The sequence below is a fragment of the Meles meles genome, chromosome 1 (genome assembly GCF_922984935.1).
Source record: "Meles meles chromosome 1, mMelMel3.1 paternal haplotype, whole genome shotgun sequence".
Taxonomy (NCBI): Eukaryota; Metazoa; Chordata; class Mammalia; order Carnivora; family Mustelidae; genus Meles; species Meles meles.
In genome coordinates this window covers 424,332-438,655 of record NC_060066.1, presented here as the reverse complement: position 1 = coordinate 438,655, position 14,324 = coordinate 424,332, and the positions used below count along the sequence as shown (strand labels likewise).

The window sequence follows — 14,324 nt, the reverse complement described above, 5'->3', positions numbered from 1 at the left end:
GGCAGGGACTGGAGGGGCCCCAGGACTCCCCCACAGCCGCCGCAGTCCCTCCCCCTCTCTCTAGGTCAGGACGCCAAGATGGCAAAGGGTCCTGGAGAAAGACCGCGGGTGTTTTCTCCTTTCTAACAATGTGGAGGGGACATCCCCAGTAAATCAACGCCCTCAGTGAGATACCACAGGGAGGTTTATGGTGCCAGCTCCCAGGAGTGGCTGAGACGTACCACAATCTCCCGGGGTACCTGTCTCCAGCAGCTGAAAGCCTCAGCTGCTGAGCTGACCGTCACTGGGTGCGGGCCGTGCTGGGGACAGTTGCTGGGATGTATTACCACTCCTCCCGGGCACCCCCAGACACATACTCCTACAAGGAGAGCCTTGTGTGGGTGTCACTGCCCCCCGCACGCCCTTGGGCTGCCGGAAATAGTGGGCTATGCGCCCGCAGCACCCACAAGCCCCTGGTGTGCAGATCCCAACCCACCTGCCCGTTCCAGAGCCCATCCCAGAGGGCTGCTAGACCCCAGGATGCAGAAACAGGGCTGAGAAGGCCCAGCTACGTACCTGACCTGCATGGACATCTGCTGCCCCCCACCCTGCCCCAATTGGGAGAGCCTTTGGGCGCCACCCCTCTGCGGGCTCCGATCTCTCGTGCATGTACCCAAACAGGCAAGCCCGGCCTGCCCTGGTTCTCAACCACATGGTCACCCTGAAATCCAGAAGCTCTAGAGATGGTGTCCACCCCCGAGAGAGGCTGAGACGCGATGGCAGCACCGTCTCCTCTACACACAAGACCTGGCACACAGCACTCTGAGCGTCATTCCCCGTGCCTGCCAGGTGGGGGGCAGCCCCCAAGGGCGGTGGGACACATGCCAGGGGGTGGCCCCAAGGATGTGCTGGGGGCTGGGGAAGCATCTTTTTTTGTGGCGGGTAGGAAAGCAAGCATAGCACCTCTGGGTGCCCTCAGCACAGATGGCCTTGCAGGAGGGGTTCCCCTGTGAGCCCCGTGCCCTAGGCTGGAAACGGGAAGCTAAGCAGTCTGCTCAGTATAACTAGGCCAGCTGCCCGGGGCGGTGGGGGGAAGAATTGGATCAGAGGGCTGCCTGGGCTAGTCACTGGGATGAAGCTGTCAATACCCCAGGATTCCCTGCCTCCATTTCTCAGCCCCCAGCTTCAGAGCTGCGAGGGGGAGGGACGGAAGAGCCATGCAGGCCTGCGGCTCTGCACTCTTGCCGCCTGGGCTCCCCTGCATGCTGAGCCTACACGGCCTGGGAGATGGGGATGTGGGGAGGTGTCGGGGGAAGGACTGCTCTGAAGCACGGGGCAGGCCAGGCCAGGGGCAAAGGAAACGGTTCTTTGGTATTGAAGCAACAGAATCCTATCGCAGAAGAGCCGGGTCTCCCAAGCAAAGGAGGGGACCAAACTTCCCCTTTCTAGCAGCTCTGAGGGCCTCGGGGTCCTCCAGGCAGGGCTCCTTCCCCCAGTGTGAGGCCCACACACTGAGGCCTGCTTGCTGCAGGCCAGGGCCATGGGAGCAGCAAAGTGGAGGCTGTGAAGAGCCCCCTCCAGTGAGAAAACATGCTGCCCGAGGACTGACCTCCACGGGGGCCCTCAGAACACAGGGCCGGCAGCCAGACCCTGACAGCAGGCTGGGGATGGCCGGCCCACTCACACCCTCACCCAGCCAGGCTAGCTTATCACCAGCAACCCCCACAGCTTCCCTTAGGCTGGGGTGCTGTGCCCTCAAGGCTGAATACAGAAAATAGATTCTCTCTTGCTAAATTTCATAACTTACAGAAGAGCCTGTGAAGAGTTCAGTCATCTTCCTGGGAAGAGACAGAGGTTCACCCTGGATCCTGAAGCATCTGCTGAGCCCGGGGGGGCCCAGTCCTGCCTCTCTGGAGCAGCTGGTTGCGGGGGCGGGGGGTGCACTGGGGCCGCTGCAAGGCCCTGGCTCAGGCTGCTCCCCTTGCAGGCCTGTGGCGGACGGAGCAGCGCCTCCAAGTCTCCAGTGGGGGTGTGCACGGCGGTGGAGGCGCGAGGACCTCTGGCCCCGGCCCCCAGGCCCAACCAAAGCTCCCCCAATGTCCAGTCGCAGCTACGCCTTTCCCTCAAACAAAACAGAAAGTAGGAAACAAGGGTGCCTTTTTAATTGCAATCAAATATGCCGTCTGAAGTCAGCGTGCTCCCTGAGCCCGGCCCAGAGCAGACAGTAGCCTCACTGTGCCGCTGGGGGCCAGGGCGCGGCCGCTGGGCTTAGCCCCTTCGTGTCCCTGAACCACTGTCTCCTCGGCAGGTAGCCCGGCCTCCGGTGCCCGGGCCAGGGGAGGCAGGGCAGAGGGCGGGGCGCGAGCACTCACGCCTTGGCGCACGCATGCAGACTTTCCCAGTGTTCGCGCTGGCTCCTCCTCCTCCGCGGGAGCGGTCAGCGAGCACAGCAAAGCCACCGTGGGCAGGCGCGGGCAGCCGGGCGGCGCCGCCTACTTCTGGATCTGGAACAGGAAGAGCCGCAGGTTGATGTTCTTGGCGGCCAGCAGCTTGTTGCACTCCACAGAGTCGACGATGGGCAGCGGCACGTAGTCCGTCTCGTTGCTCTCGTTGGTGAAGACGAAGTGGTAGATGACGGGGCTGATCTTCACGTCATCGTATGGGCCCTTGAGCAGCAGGAAGGAGCACTCCAGGGGCGCCGTGACCTTGCTCTTGAGGAGGAGCTGGAAGGACAGCGTGCGCTTGCACGACAGGTTGGGGTTCCGCTCCGAGTCGTTCACACGCGCCTTCAGGACCCACGTCTGGTTCAGCACCGTGAACCTCGGCGTCTCGTAGTACAGGCGCGTGATGAAGTCGTCCGTGCGGTAGGGCCGGAACTGGACCTCTGTGGAGACAGACAGGCCGGGAAGAGCCGGCAGTCAGTGCAGGCGGGGCCGGGGGCAGCGCCTTCCAGAGGCCGAGCGAGGACGGAGGCTCAGCCGGGGAGGAAGGCAACTTACCCGCAGGACAGAGCGTGCTCTGCTTGTCACAAGGCAAATCAAACGCAATTATGGCAAACGGAGGCGCACACAAGCTTGGGGGAAACAACTACAAACAGAAGTAACACACATTAGCTGCAGGGAGTCCAGGCGCTGGAAGAAGTGAGCGGCCCGACCCTCGCTGTCCTCCCTCTCTGCCTCCCCCAGGGCCCAACCCAGGCAGGGGGAGGCCCACCCGGGGGCGTGGGTAAGCAGACACACAGACAGGATGCGTTCTGAGAACAAGTGCACTTTATTGGTTCTGATACAGAGCCGCCAGAAGAGCCGGCGGGCGGGCGCGCAGCCCGAGAGCCTGTCCGGGGCGCAAGGCAGAGCGCCAGCCTGTGGCCCGGCGTGCGGCCCGGTGCTGTCACACGGTTCTCTCGGCACAGCCCGGGGCCCGCGGCCCACGAGTCCCTCCGTGGAGGCGGCCAGTCCTTCCTGTGTGCACGGGGCTCCCTGCCCGGCCACCGCCACCGTCAGGATGCCTCGGCCCGCCCAGACCCGCAAGGCCTGGCCTGGACTGTCTGCGCCACGGTGCCCAGCACTGCTAACCACGGGCCACGACCTTCTGGTGCTGAGGCTGCCGGGCCCTTCGCCTCTCAGGCCCACACAGGCCCGCACCTAGCCAGGCCTAGTCCAGGCAGCATGGTGTGACCGGTTGCCTGTGGCCGCCCTTGATGCTGAGCCGGCTGCCTGCTGTGGGCTGAGCGGTAGAGGGCTGCAGTCTCCCTCAGCGGCCCCCGTGTCAGCAGGTGCTTCTTGCTCTTCTCTGTGTCTGGACCAGGCCCTGGCCTGGTTCCTGCTCCCCAGCATGTCCAAAAGCAGTGGCCGTGGCCAGGAGAGCCCACGAGATCCAGTGGGCCTGAGCGTGGTCCAGCCTGCCCGTCCCTGGGCGTCCACTCCCCGCTCTGCCTTTTGAACGGAGCGCCCTCGGCTCCTGCACGAGCCCTGCCCCGGGCATCTTCTTGATGGCCTCAGGAGCCCCGCGGCCACGGCAGTATCTGCCTGCAGGCAGGACCGGATGTGCTGAGTGCTCTTCTCGCCTTTGGCTCCATAGGGCAGGCCCCTGGCTGCCGGGCCCTCCAAGACACACCCACCTTCTGCTCAGACACTGACCGTCCCAGGGGCTGTGCAGCCCTGCGCAGTAGGACGCCACCTTGTTAGGGCGGTGGGGCCAGGGAGGGGAGGACAGGTAAGAGGGCCTCTGAGAGCCATGCAGGTGCCCCCTGGGGCCCTGCCCTGGTCCCTCCCGTGCTTGGCCTCTGGCACGTCTTCGTCTTCGACCCCAAGGTGTCCTCCTGTTCACTGAGAGCTTGTCCAGAGCCTGGCCACCCAGCAAGGCCTGTGCCTGCTGCTCAGAGCCCACGGATCCCCCAGGTCCCGGCCGCTGCACACCCCCCTGCCCCCCGTGCGGCATGCAGTGGGCGGCGGGGCGCCTCACCTGTGTAACCGATCTTCTCGAAGCTGAGCAGGCTGAAGATGCTGTTGTACAGCTGCATCTCCTTGCGGTGGCTCTGGTCCATCTCGTCCAGGATCTCCATCAGCTCGTTGCCCGTCTTGGTGGGGTGGGCACAGGCAGCCTCGTGCACCGTCAGCTCGTGGAAGGGGCCGTGCCACGGGCAGCCGATGCGCTTGTATTTGCACTGGGTCACCCTGGGGAGGAGGCGAGCACCGTGGTCATGGGCTGCACCCCGCAGGAGGTGACTCTGCCCAGCGGTCCTCCAAAGGTGGGCCCCTGTCCAGCCCTGCTCCTACAAACTATCCCTTCAAGGACATATTCACCGTGTGCCAGCCCCCAGGAAGGAGTCAGCCCGCGTGTGAGAGACTGAAGGAGAAGGAGCACAGGAGAGCTGTGAATCCACGTGCCACCTACACCCTTTGCTGGGAAGACTGTTCCGCTTGGCAACGGTGGCCACTGACCATGGTCTTGGACCCTATGCAGCTATGCTCCACGTGAGGCTCGCTGGCCTGAGCACCGGCAGACAGCAGGGCTGGCCGGCAAGGACTGGGTCTGGCGCCCGTGCAGCTTCGCGCTGAGCTCCCAGAGCTGGCCGTGCTCTCCTGGGCCCTCGTAAGAGGCCCCCGTGCAGCCAGGGAACCCTGGAGAGCCAGGGCATGTCCAAACAGCCAGTGGGTCCAGAGTGGGGCCCACTCCTGTTCCCCGCCAGGGCTCGGGTCCTGAGCGGCTTCAGCTTGGCCCATTCCTGCAAGGCTGTCCCTGGGCTAATGTGTGCAGAACCCAGGACCAGGGCAACAAAGACCCACCAGGAGACCCCGCACTCTGGGGCCGCGCCTGCAGAAGGCCGGCCTCCAGCCCCCCCCCCCCCCCCATGCGGCGAAGCCTCCAGCGGCCAGGCCAGCCCCGCAGGTCACCTGTCCTGGCACTCCTCTTTCTGGTGCCTCTCCAGGAGGGAGCGGGGAAACTGGCGCAGGCAGAAGCCACACTCGGAGGGCAGCTCGCTCACGGCCTTCTCCACGGCCAGGTTGCGGCAGCAAAGGCTCTTACTGATCTCACAACGACAGTTAGGGCACGTGGCCTGCTCCTCCTTCAGCCGGGCATCTGCTAGTAGGTGGATAAAACAGCCAGCGCACATCAAGTGACCGTTAGTACACTGCGAAGAAGGAAAGGGAGATGAGCTCACAGATCTGCAGGACGTGCACGCACGCACCAGCCTGCCCCGCGGGCTCCCGCTGCAGAAGGGCCTGCAGGCGCCGAGAGGCAGCCAGAGTCACTGCTCGGGAGGGACAGGCCTTCTCCCCGGAACACGGCCAACACACGGCCAGTAGGGCTCCTGTGGAGAGGCAGGTGACACAAAGGTGGCCCTTGGGGGCTTGCAGAGGTTACCGAGCCCCCCTGAGGCAGGCCCACGAGTGGGGACGGGCTTGGAGCCCGTCCCCATCCCAGGGGCCCGGGATGGTCTCAGGGGTCCCCTGGAGGCCCTGATTTCGGGACACCTACGGGAACACAGACTCTTGTCCAAGCCTGGCGGAGGCACGTGGCCAGCAGCTATCAAGTAGCAGCAGACACTGCTCCCCTGTGCTGGGGGCTGGGGACCTGGCTCAGACAGACCCCTGGCCTGGCCCCTCCACTCCAGCCCTCCTTGGCCAGCACAGGCGAGAAGGCAGCTGCCGCCCACGCAGCAGGGCTGGCATCCTGCAGGGACCCTCCCGCAAGCTGGCGGCACAGAGCTGTGGCAGGTGAAGAGGCCTAGCTGGCCTGGGACAAGGGCGTGTGGGCACAGTGCGTGCCTGGAAGAGAGAACTGGGGCCACGGGCAGGACAGACCGCCGCCCTGGCTCAGTAGGCCGCCAACCCCCTTCCTCTGGGAACCTGCAGACCTGAGGCCCAGACGCTGCCTGTCTGCACCCCGCCCCTCCCGGGAGTCCTTGCACGTGCACAGCGGGCCGCGGCTCAACCCTGGTCTTGGGTCTCTGGTTCCACAGGTACATCCTAAGTGCCCCTTTGGTACCTTTCAGAGAAATACACAGGCTGTGGGCCTGGCCCTCCAGGGGCAGCAGAGACCCACAGAGAAACCCAGAGATACAAGAGCAAAGACTTGAGCTGAGCGTCCCCTCTGGGCAGACACAGCTCGCCAGGCCTGGCCCTGGCTGGAAAAAACCCGCAGGGGCAGAGGTCAGGCGGGGGTTCTGCGGACGGCTAGCTGGATTTCCACTTGGGAGACTCTCCCACAGCCAGCTGAGGGGGAGCGGGCAGATGGCCGGGGCTGGCCAGCTGTGGCAAGCCTCCAGAAAGCCACCAGGCGCACGCTTCCCTTGAGGTCCCGGACACTTCTGGGGGAGCTGCAGCGCGGCAGGGGCCTAGCCACACCCACACCCACGGCACCCTCCGTCAACAGCGGCTGCCATGCCCTCGTCTCAGGGGTCTGCGTACCCCGAGCCAAGGAGCTGTGGGAGGCCGAGGGGGCTCTTGGCACCTGTGTGCCGGGCCTGGGGCTCGTGAGTGACGGGACTTACGCGCTGAGGACCAGTGCGGTAGCAGGGCTGGGGACAAAGGCCTCATTTACAAAACCCACAGGTTATCTGCACTGAAGATCTCCACTTCCAAGTCAGGCCAAGAATTAAAATGTGTATCATGAGGAAGAGGAGCTGGCTGGAGGCCGGAGGAAGGGGCCTGGCAGGGGTGGGCCGATGCCGGCTCTGGACGAGGGCTGCCGGGGGGTGGGGAACCCCAGCAGCAGCTGGGATGGGCTGAGGCCTGCTCACAGGGGCAGTAGGCGGGAAAGCACCGCATCTTGGCCACCCCCAAGGGGCCGATGGAGAAGCCAGACAGGCCGCATGAGTGAGGGGCAGGGGGCACAGGGCCGAGCCCAGCACAGGCCCGGCTTCGCTCGACCACAGTCCCGGAGAGAAGACTGCTGCCGCCGCAGGCACAGGGGGATGGCGCTTGTGTCATCTAACTGAGTCTTCCTGGGAGGAGGGGACTTCGGCCGCCCCCCCCCCCCCGGAAGTGAGGCCACACCCACCACTGGGCACCTCCAGTGAGAAAGCTGGACCGGACACCACGACCCTTCACTTCCAGGGCCTGCGGGAGCTGAGGGCCCCCCCGACAGGCTCTAGCTCCGGTGCCTTCTGGGGGGCGGCTACGTGGGCAGGGCCACCACTTGCCTGAGCAGAAGAGCAACAGAACCCAGCTGCTTCTCTCCTGTGTCCAGGGGGCCCAGCCAGGGTGTGGGGTGTAGGCTGAGAGGCCCGGTTGCGGCCCCACGGCCTCCTAAGGAACACGACGTTGCCAAGCAGATGATGTGTACCTCCCAGCACTGTCCTGAGAGTCCCCTGCTCTGGGCCGAGGGCTGACCTCCACACCCCTCCCAGCAGGTCTCTTCTAGAGCCTGTGGGCTGCAGGAACGTCCAGGCGCCCAGGATAGCTCCCACCCCCTTCCTCCTGGAGCCTTTAGATGCAACCCAGGCTTAGGTGATAGGGCACCACGGAGAAGCAGCAGCCGGCCCTGCCCTTCTCTGGGGAGAGGTTAGGCCCCACGAGCTCAGTTAGGACCTGGAGAACAGTGAGCCAGCAGCACGGTGCAGAGTGCTGCTGTCCACATGCGGCCGTTATCCAAGGGGTGTTCTTGGGTCCAAAGCAGGTGCCTGGTCTGGGCCCAGGAGGTCTGTCCACTCAGGGTGCATCACCATGCTCCAGAGCCCTGCCTACTCCGCAGTCTTCCCTGCCCTCCTGAGCGAGGCTCCAGCTCCACAGGCAGGTCCGGGCACCCAGTAGCGCAGACTCAGCCTCCTCAGCGGCCGGGCTGGACTGCACCTACCCCGACTTGCCCAGCCGGGACCTGGCTCCCCAAGGACTCCGCGCAATGCCAGCTGCACACCAAGCCTGTGATGGACAGTGAGGGCAGGCCAGAATGCCCCACTCCACATGCTACAGCCAAGCCCCCAAGAGCCTGGGTACCCCAAGAAGCAGGTCCTGCAGCGCTCACCCAGGCTGCCAAGAAGATCCTGCCAGTGGGAGGGGCAGGAGGAGGGGCCCCCCAACTCAGAACATGACAGGGCTTCCCAGGACAGATGCTGGCTTAAACCCTAGCCTACAGGTCACCAGCAGCATGACCCTGGGCTTGCTGCTTTCATCTCTGGGCCTCCCTTTCCTCAGGCACAAAAAGTGACAAAGACAGGACGGGCCTCATCACATGCTGAAGACGGGGGGGTGAGACACGCATGACGGCACGGCTCAGCGCCCGGCACACTGCAGGACCAGAGTGAACGGCCGCTGTGGCCACGGCCCAGCAGAGCCTGCCCAGCCCCTCACACGGCCCCACCTGCACAGCAACCCACCCAAGCCACAGCAGCACCCCCACGCCCCTCCGCAGATGCCCCAGGAGTGGGCACGTGTCCCTCCCAGGACAGCAACCCCTCCCTCCACCTGGCCGCAGGCAGCTCCCGTGCACCGGCCAAAACCCCCGGTGTAAGGGGGACTGAAGGTACCATCCACGCTCATGAAGAGGAGCCCTAACCCCAGGCCTGGGGCTGTAACGGGCCTTAGCAAATTCCCCTCAGCTCCTGGAAACTGAGCCTTGTCAAGAGGCCTTTTAAGCCCTGTTTTGCGCTGGGGCTCTAGGGAGGCTTGGCCCTCAGGCCCACGTGCGCAGCCCACCCTCCAAAGCACGGCCAAGGGCACTAACCCCAGAATTGCTGCTCAGCCCAGCTGGAGGCCCCCATCTCGCTCGTCAAGGCTGCACCCCAAATCCCCGAGGTCTGGCCCCACACCTCGTCAATCTCTGTATTGTCTGTATTCAAGGGACCTAAGAAGAGACCTCACAATGTCCAAGGCACTCGGCTGTTCTGCGGAGAGCCAGGACTCTAACACTCAGCAGGTTTCGGGTTTGAAGTCCTGCACCAACAGCCTCTGACGCCTCAAGAGCCGGGACTTGGGCAGGAACCAGCCCCTTCCACAGCCAGGCTCTTGTTCAGAAGGCAGACACCCAGGGTGAGAGGCAACTCACATGACAAGTAGCCACCACAGAAAAAAACAGCTTCTCGTGTAGCCAGAGTTCAGGAACTTTCTCCTCTCTACGCCCGATTTGGACGCCAAAGCAGGTACATGTCCGCAGCTCTACTCCGCTACCTTTCTTACCTCCAAGCAGGAGCCAGGAGCTAGGAAGAGGATCCCAGGCCGGCTGGGTGGGCAGCCTCACAGGGGTTCCCTGAACATCACTCAGAACAGAACCTGCAGCACCAGGCACCCTGACAAGGGTCACACTGGCTGGGGCCTGGGCAAAGACGGGCCCACCCTGCTTCCTAGGCCTTTTCCCAACGTGACTGCCAATCAAGCGGCCAGTTTCCGGGGCCAGGCCTGAGCCGAGTGCTGGCGGACACAGGAGGCCCGAGGGGTGAGAGGCACGGCAAGATACTCCCAGCCCCGCCACAGGGCAGACACGGCCCGTGCCCCATCAGCTGAAGACAAGCACCTTGTTGCAGGAGAGAGGGTGGCCGCGGCATGGGGCCAGGGCCACTGTGGGGCCCCAGCGGAGACACAGGAGTGGGGGAGGGCGCCCAGGCAGGAGGGGTACAGCTGCAGCACGTGGGAGGAGGCCGTGCTGCGGGGCAGAAGGCCAGCTGGGGGCCCCGACTACGACTGCTCCTTCCCCTGCTGGGAGCCACAGGGAACTTCTGGCTGAGAACAGGGTAAGGGATCAGGGAGCCCTGCGGCCCCTCCCTCCAGACGCTGGCCCACAGCGCAGGGCCTCCGCTGACGTCAGCACGGTCCCACCAGGTGCACCGTCGGGACAGCACACGGGGCCCCATGTGAAACGCCGGGGGAGGGCCTGGGAAGGAGGTCAGGCTGTAGCTCCAAGGCTCCAGGCACTGGCAAGGCTGGCTCCTCCAGAGAAGGGCACTCATACACACGCCGGGGGAGCAGGCACGCCGGCGTCACAGTTCCGCCCCCGCGGCAGGGGTCCCGCTGCCCACCCTGCACCCGTAGCCCTGCCCCAACTCCGGCCCTCCTGCCCCCACCTGGGAACTTGCCCCAGTGGCTTCCTGGGACTCTGGGAAGTGGCCCCATACCCTGTTAGGCCAGTCACCAAGGACACACCCAACCCCGCACAGACAACATCAAAGCCAGCAGCCACTCCATCCCTAACCTGACCTGACCTGAAGCAGGCCATGCTGAGAGCCACCTGCAGGAGCACCTCGCTCTTCCACCGAAGCAAGCCCCAGCCCAGGCACGCGGCTTGACGCGCTCGGTGTGTGGGAGAGCCAGCTGCGTGGGGCCAGGGCTCCGACTCAGGAACAGGTGGGCAAGTCTGCTCCAGGTGAGCTCTGGCCACCACCACAGCTCCCCTGGCGGCCACAGGGCAAGCTCTCAAGTGATGGTGTACTCAGCCCACGCCAGAGGCCCATGGAGCTACCCACCCACCGACTCGGCCAGGCACAGCGCACCGGGCTCAGCATGGCCCCTGGCTGTTCTCCTCACCCCAGAGCTGGACACCATCTAAGACAATCCCCAGACACACAGTGTGGCTGGTACCTGCCCCCAAGCCACGTGTCCTGGCAGGGGGGCAGGGGGTGGATCAGAAGAAACGTTGCTGGTAGGAACAGAGAACAGAACACATCACATGCCTGAGACTAGCCTACCAGAAAAGGCCAGTCAACACGGCTCACCAAAGACGGCCCTCAGAAATGGAGGGGCTGAGCCCAGGCCAAGAGGAGATGGCCTGTAGTGGGCCCCAACTAGGGACACACAGAGAGCTGTGTGCCTGCCAGTTTCAAAACAGTGTGTGTAGGGCCTAGGCCATTCGTGACCAAATCCTTCTGGGAGTAAACCCAGCTCAGATGTGACCAGGCAATGGCTCAGAGTCTCCAGGCCCATCCCAACCACTACCCTCAATGACCTCATCCAGGGTCGTATGCAGCAGGAGCCACCGAGAACCCTTCCCTCCTTCCTCTGGCTCATCCCTCCAGCCCCTCATGGGCCCTGCTATGCACCCAAGTCAGCCCCCGCCCGCCACGGCACGGCTTCCAGCACCCAAAGCAAGTGCTGATCTGTGGAAGGACTCTGGTCAGCCTTTCTAGAGTCAAGGGCTCTGTTACTGATCACATGTTCTAGAGCTTTCTCCAGGCCTCCAGAGATGAGAGGAAAAAACTCCCTACCAAGACCTGGCTGTCACTTGGGGAGAATGGACGTGGAGCAGGGGGGCCCATACCACGGCATACAGTTTAGCACCCTGCTTCCAGGGAAGCTGCTCAGCACAGCCCACTAGGCCACGGGGAGGGCCACAGGTCAGGGCTGTCTCAGCGCCTTCACTCTCTCGTCACAGCCGCTTAGCTGCCTGCCTCCAGGCTGCCCAGGACAGGGCTCTGTGTGTGCCGGTTTGAACCAGCCAGGCTCAGAGGCCGGGGACCAGGAGGCAGCACTATGCAGCCTATTATCACGTCATCACGCCAGGACCAGGTCTAGCCTGCTCCTGGGACCAGTACGGGAGTCCCCCAATTTCCCCCGGGACTCTCCCCCCCACCCATCAGTGGCTTGGCTTTTTGGGGCTCTCATTTAAGACCCAAGGAAGGACGAACTCTTCCACCTGAGACCAAAGATCATGGGCAAGGGAAAAAGGGGATGAAGAGGGCACAACTCCGATGGGGTACCCCCAAGGCTGAAGGGCTATGGGAAGCACTCCCCAACTGCATCAGAAGACCTGTGGTATTCCTGAACTAGGGCCTCTTGCCAGGAAAGGCTGAGAGCCAGTACCCTCCACCCAAAGAACTCAACCCACTTCCCTGCCAATGCCTTCTCTTTCCTCTCTGTCACCAGGGCACACCAGGGTCCTCCTAAGCTACGTCATGCCAAAGCAGGAAAGGACGTGGAGATCTAGAGGCTAGGGAGATGGCAACCCAGATTTGCCTCATGCTGCTCACTACAAAAATGGCCCTCTCTGGGCACCTGAGTGGCTCACTGATTAAGCGTCTGCCTTTGGCTCAGGTCATGATCCCAGGGTCCTAGAATTGAGCCCTGTATCAGGCTCCTTGCTCCACAGGAAGCTGGCTTCTCTCTCTCCCCCACTGCCCCTGCTTGTGTTCCCTTTCTGTCTCTGTCAAATGAACAAATAAAATTAAAAAAAAAAAAAAAAGGCCCTCTCACCCAGGGTCCTCAGTTTAGCAGCAGGGAAAGGGAAACAAGGCCCCATCAGCTAGGACCAGCTCCCGTAAGTGCAAAGAAAGGTGACAGAGAACCTGTTTTGTTCCTCAAGGCGGTTCTGGGAAGAAGGGTATCAAAGTCAGAGGTGGGGAGCAGGTGCTGAGGTGGACAGAGAGGTGAACAAGGAAGGCGGCGCATGGCAAACTGACCCGGCCGAGTGCGGCCCCTGCTACTACGTGGCGCACGTGTGAGACCCACCAGGGCCAAGGACGCTCTCTGATGGCCGTGGCTGGCTAAGGACGGAGTCTAGCCACCATTCTGAATTGTCACGTGGATAAAGGAGGGTGGACGCAATTCCTGGCGTGCCCCGGTGTGGGTAAGGCCAGAGGGGGTGGGAGTCCACCTTAGGGCTCAGCAGTCTAGAAAGCACAGCATGAGGTCAGGCTGGGAAGGGGCTTTGCAGGTGGTTCATCCACACCGGGAAGGAAAAAAAGGGAGAGAGGAGGGAAAGAGAGGATCCCGTCCCTTCAGTGTTCTTCCCAGATGAAAGAAGAGAGTCCTTTCAGCCCGGAGACAGAAGGTGCCTGGAGACAGCCTTCGGGGGTGTGGCTGCTCCAAGAACAGAGAAGGTCTAGAGTGAAGCGGGAACTCCAGGGTCTCCCCGAGTCCAGGGAGCTCAAGAACGAGGGGAGCCGACTCTCAGAGTGGGGGGGGGCTGGGAGGGGGTGGGCGTCTGTCACCAGCTTTCTTGGGGGTCAACTTGACAGAGCGGGCTGGGGGCTGCGGAGGCGGGGGCAGCGGGGAAGGCTGGAAAACAAGGACGCGGAAAGACAGATCCGAACCGAGACACAAGGGACGCCCGGACGAGAAAGGACTGACTACGACTGGGAAATAAAGTCCTGCGAGGAGGCCAGCGCAGAGCTTCCGAACAGACGCCAGGAGTCGCGACCGCTGCGGCCCCGGAGCTCAGACCTGGCTTCCGAGGGCACGCGGTGCCCGGGCTGCGGGGGGGGGGGGGGGGGAGCGGCCGCGGCGGGGCTGGAGCCGGGCTGGGTCGGGGTCGGGCCGGCGGCCCTACCTGGTACACGGAGGCCTTAGGCAGGTCCAGGCAGACGGTGCAGCACAGCACCGAGTAGAGCCGCTCCTCCAGCTTCCCGCTGCCCGCCGCCGCCGCCGCCGCCGCCGCCTCGGCTGCCTCCGCCGCCCGCAGCCGCTTCTTGGGCGGCGCGTCTGGGTCGCCCGCCGCCTCCTGCAGCTGCCGGGCGCCGGCCAGGCCCGCCTCGTCCGGGAGCCCGGGCCCCGCCGCCTCGCCCAGCGCGGCTGCTGCCGCCGGCCCCGCGGCCGCCCCAGGCCCGGCCCCGACCCCGACCCCGGCCCCAGCCGGCACCGCGCCGGCGGGCCCCGCGGCCGGCCCGCCCCCGCCGGCCTCCTCCGCGCCGGACATCGCGGCCGGTCGGCCCGGCGGGCGGGTGCCGGCGCGCACCCGCGGCTGGAGGTTAGGGGCGCCGCGCGCTCCCGCCGCCCTCTCGCTGCCGCCGCGACCCCGCAACCCCGGTCCCTGCGCCGCCGCCTCAGTGGGTCCGGCCCGCGCGTCGCCCCGAAGCCGCTGCGGCCACCGACCCCGGCGCGGCCGCCATCTTTGTTTTCGCTGCGCGCTCCCCGGCCGCCGCCACCGCCCCCTCGGTCTCCCAGTCACGTGACCGTGTGGAGCCAATGGGAGCGCCACTC

The 14,324-nt window shown here is 64.5% G+C and overlaps 1 protein-coding gene across 2 annotated transcripts; it reads right to left on the bottom strand.

The window, feature by feature from the left end:
* Positions 1-845: 845 nt before the first annotated feature.
* Positions 846-14,259, bottom strand: LOC123925708 (cysteine and histidine-rich protein 1). Of its 2 annotated transcripts, none has more exons than XM_045979082.1 (4): positions 13,675-14,259; positions 5,373-5,611; positions 4,441-4,652; positions 846-2,863 (listed from the first exon to the last, which is right to left on the bottom strand). In XM_045979082.1, the coding sequence occupies exons 1-4, from the start codon at positions 14,038-14,040 to the stop codon at positions 2,472-2,474; spliced, it is 1,209 nt and encodes a 402-aa protein (XP_045835038.1). In that variant the 5' UTR covers positions 14,041-14,259; the 3' UTR covers positions 846-2,471. The 2 variants fall into 2 exon arrangements, with proteins under 2 accessions (XP_045835038.1, XP_045835049.1); XM_045979093.1 differs by lacking the exon at positions 846-2,863 and adding an exon at positions 3,803-4,155.
* Between the last annotated feature and the right edge of the window lie 65 nt (positions 14,260-14,324).

Coding starts and splice junctions, on each gene's coding strand:
- LOC123925708 (XM_045979082.1), bottom strand. CDS start 14,040: ATGTCCGGCGCGGAGGAGGCCGGCGGGGGCGGGCCGGCCGCGGGGCCC. Junction 4,653..5,372: donor AAAGAGGAGTGCCAGGACAG/GTGACCTGCGGG, acceptor CCTCCTCCCCAG/GGTGACCCAGTGCAAATACA. Junction 2,864..4,440: donor CGAGAAGATCGGTTACACAG/GTGAGGCGCCCC, acceptor CTGTCTCCACAG/AGGTCCAGTTCCGGCCCTAC.